Source organism: Buceros rhinoceros, unplaced genomic scaffold (assembly GCF_000710305.1).
Source record: "Buceros rhinoceros silvestris isolate BGI_N320 unplaced genomic scaffold, ASM71030v1 scaffold26314, whole genome shotgun sequence".
Taxonomy (NCBI): domain Eukaryota; kingdom Metazoa; phylum Chordata; class Aves; order Bucerotiformes; family Bucerotidae; genus Buceros; species Buceros rhinoceros.
The window spans coordinates 31,573-34,512 of NW_010410396.1; the positions used below are offsets into that span (position 1 = coordinate 31,573).

Below are 2,940 nucleotides of genomic sequence, written 5' to 3' on the forward strand. Positions count from 1 at the left end.
CCTATGCATTTTAAGCCACTGCTGCCTGCATATTGCGTATTTTGATCAGTTTAAAAGCAGCTGCTAATGTAGCCACATGCTGACATTAACTCACCAACTTTCTCCCCTTCTTGTCTTGTAACTCAGGAGACACAGGAGACCTCAGATACTCCCCATACTCTTCTCACTTTCAGATGAAGGTAAGTTCATGCCCCCCTTCACCTGTTTCACCACATATAAGCTATTGTTCAGGCACTGAAGGGAAGGAGAACTAGCAAAGCCATATGACCCTAGAGCAGGCTTTGTGGAGGCAGACAGATTCTTTGAATGAAGCTGGGTGACACCATGACTTGTGTTCATGGAGGTGCCTGTGGCTAGGGGGGGGGAGCCATGGCAAGTAGGGAGCAAAGCCATATGACCCTAGAGCAGGCTTTGTGGAGGCAGACAGATTCTTTGAATGAAGCTGGGTGACACCATGACTTGTGTTCATGGAGGTGCCTGTGGCTAGGAGGAGGAAGCCATGACATGTAGGTATGTAGGTAGGCAAGAGGAGCTCAAGGCAAAGCCTGATTTTGTGGTTTTCAGTAGATATCACATAAGAAGTCCTCTCTTTGAGCACAGTTTCTGCAGTAGACTGTGCCCGTTCCTCAGGAGATTTTTGCTCCTTTCCCCAGCCTGTGCCCTGAATGTATCCCCACCAGCAGTCACTGGAAGCTGCAGTGCAGATCCAGGGTGGGCAGTCTGCATGTCCCCATGTCTATTCACCAGTCCTCCTTCAGACCACAACCTAGCAGGTCTATTAGCTCACATCATATCCCCACATGTCCTATAGTGACATAACTCCATGACTCCATTGGTTTGTTCTGCCAGGATCCTCTTCCACAGCCCCATTGACCACACTCTCAGGAAAACTTCAGCTCTGTTTCTCCCACCTCCTCTTTTTTTTTTTTTTTTTTTTATTCCTTTTCTATTACTTCTCTCCAGTTTTGAAAGGTAAACATTTTCATGCTTCCTTTTCAGACCATCGAACCTCAAAATGATTTCTCCATTCCTCGACCCAGCCCTTTTTCCCCCCCCCCCTCTTTTTTTTTTTTTTTTTAAGTCCTATTCTATTACTTCTCTCCAGTTTTGAAAGGTAAACATTTTCATGCTTCCTTTTCAGACCATCGAACCTCAAAATGATTTCTCCATTCCTCGACCCAAGGCCCAGACAAGCCCATACCATGACTACACTGGTGGGAAAGGCCCCATGTAGCAGCTCCACAGTGAGCAGAGACTAAGCACCCACCAGCAAAGGGGTGGAGAATGGGCCACATGGTGAAAAATAAGTCAAACCTGCAAAAGAGACAAGTCAACCCACACCGGCACAACTTTTCCACACACCTTGTAGCCCCCTTTCATTCCTCAAGCACAGCTTTCAGACACCACTCTGGCCACTCTGTCCCTGCTCACTCTGTTTCTCTGCGGGATGGAGCTCATCTCTTCTAACAGAGGAATGTGCTGGGAAGAGCCTGTCTTGGCCTATTTTCATGTAGTGCTGTAGTGCTAGAGAAGCAGGATGACCATCAGCCAAGTCTATGACTGGCGCTGCCCTAATCAGGATTTGCTTTGATCAGCTTGCTGGGATGCCTGCACCCCACGTCTGATGGGAGAAGAGGCAGGAGCATCAGCCCTACACATCCCCACTCCTGCCCACTTGTGAACCAGGTGCTGCGGAGGACACCCCTATCTATCCACTATTACTTTTGTGCCCACTCCCAACCCTACCTGGCTCTCCTCCAGAGATCGATGGAGAAGAGAGAGTATTCCTTTTTTCTTCTTCGTGTTCATTGCCAACCCCTTCCTTGTCACCTAGATACCACAGTGAAGAGAGGGAAGAAAATGTAAGGCATAAAAACATCTATTTACCCTGACACATTTTCTGATTTGCACTCTAGCATCAGCCTCCCTCCTATCTCTGACTCCTGACCACACACCCCAGCTGAGCTCCCCAGTGAGCCTGCCCAGCCCTGCAAACCCTCCTTCCCCACTCCTGCCGCCCCAGGCTGTGAATTCCTGCAGACAAAACCTCTCCCATGCAGCTGCCTGCAATACCCTGGTGGATTTAATCCTGTGCAACTTGGAGCTCTGCCTCCTCCCAAGTGTGTCTGTGGCATTAACACAAACATTTCCCAAGCAGCCAGGTTATGGAGGGTGAATGCCCTTCTTCCCAGGAGTGAGCGAGCATAAGCATATGTGTGTGTGTATGTGAGTGTGCGTGTGTGTCTGCTGTGTGGATTGCACCCTGGCGATGGGCAACGAGTCTGCAGAGTTGAATTGTTCTGTAGTTTGCTTTGCATTTGGTAAATAGTTTCCCGTGATATTTTATATATAAATACGTAGAGTTCTCCAAGTGTGTGTGTATGGTACACTGGTGTCTGAAAAATCTGTATATTTATTTAGTACTTTGTATGTGGAATATTTAATTAATAAAAACCCAAACAGCCCGACCACAAGAGACTGGTGTTCTTCCTCGGGAATGGCTGGTAGGGTGACAGCAACAGCTCTTCATAGGTTGGAGTGGGACACCTGGGAAATTGCAGCTAGGGGAAAAATGGCAAAGAGATGCTGGCTTCTTTGTAGCTGTCACTGTGGACCAGAGCTCAGCTGCTTGATGGTGCGGAAGAGGGTTAGTAGATTCTCCTTGCTAATTTTATTGAATAAAGCAAGCTGATTCAGTATTAGAAGTGCTTAAGAAATATAAACCCAAGCCACAGCAAGCAAATGCAGGAGGAAGGGTGTGACCTTTTCATCACTGCATGTGTCTGTGTGTACTGCATCTCTATTCCTGTATTTATTCACATGTGTCTTGCTGGGTACTTGCATAATCAAGAATAGGAAAGGAGCTTGTTGATATTTAATTCAGCTTGTTAAAATATGTCTTTCTGGTGTGCTGAACACATGTAATATTTTTATTTGAAA

General features: G+C 46.9%; 1 protein-coding gene across 1 annotated transcript in view; it reads left to right on the forward strand.

The window, feature by feature from the left end:
• Positions 1-1,234, forward strand: part of LOC104492997 (retinoic acid-induced protein 3-like) — a 3,244-nt gene extending 2,010 nt beyond the window's left edge. The window contains exons 2-3 of the mRNA XM_010135611.1: positions 136-179; positions 1,142-1,234. Of these exons, the coding sequence (XP_010133913.1) occupies positions 136-179; positions 1,142-1,234 (137 nt within the window). The remainder of the gene's footprint in view (positions 1-135; positions 180-1,141) is intronic.
• Positions 1,235-2,940: the final 1,706 nt, after the last annotated feature.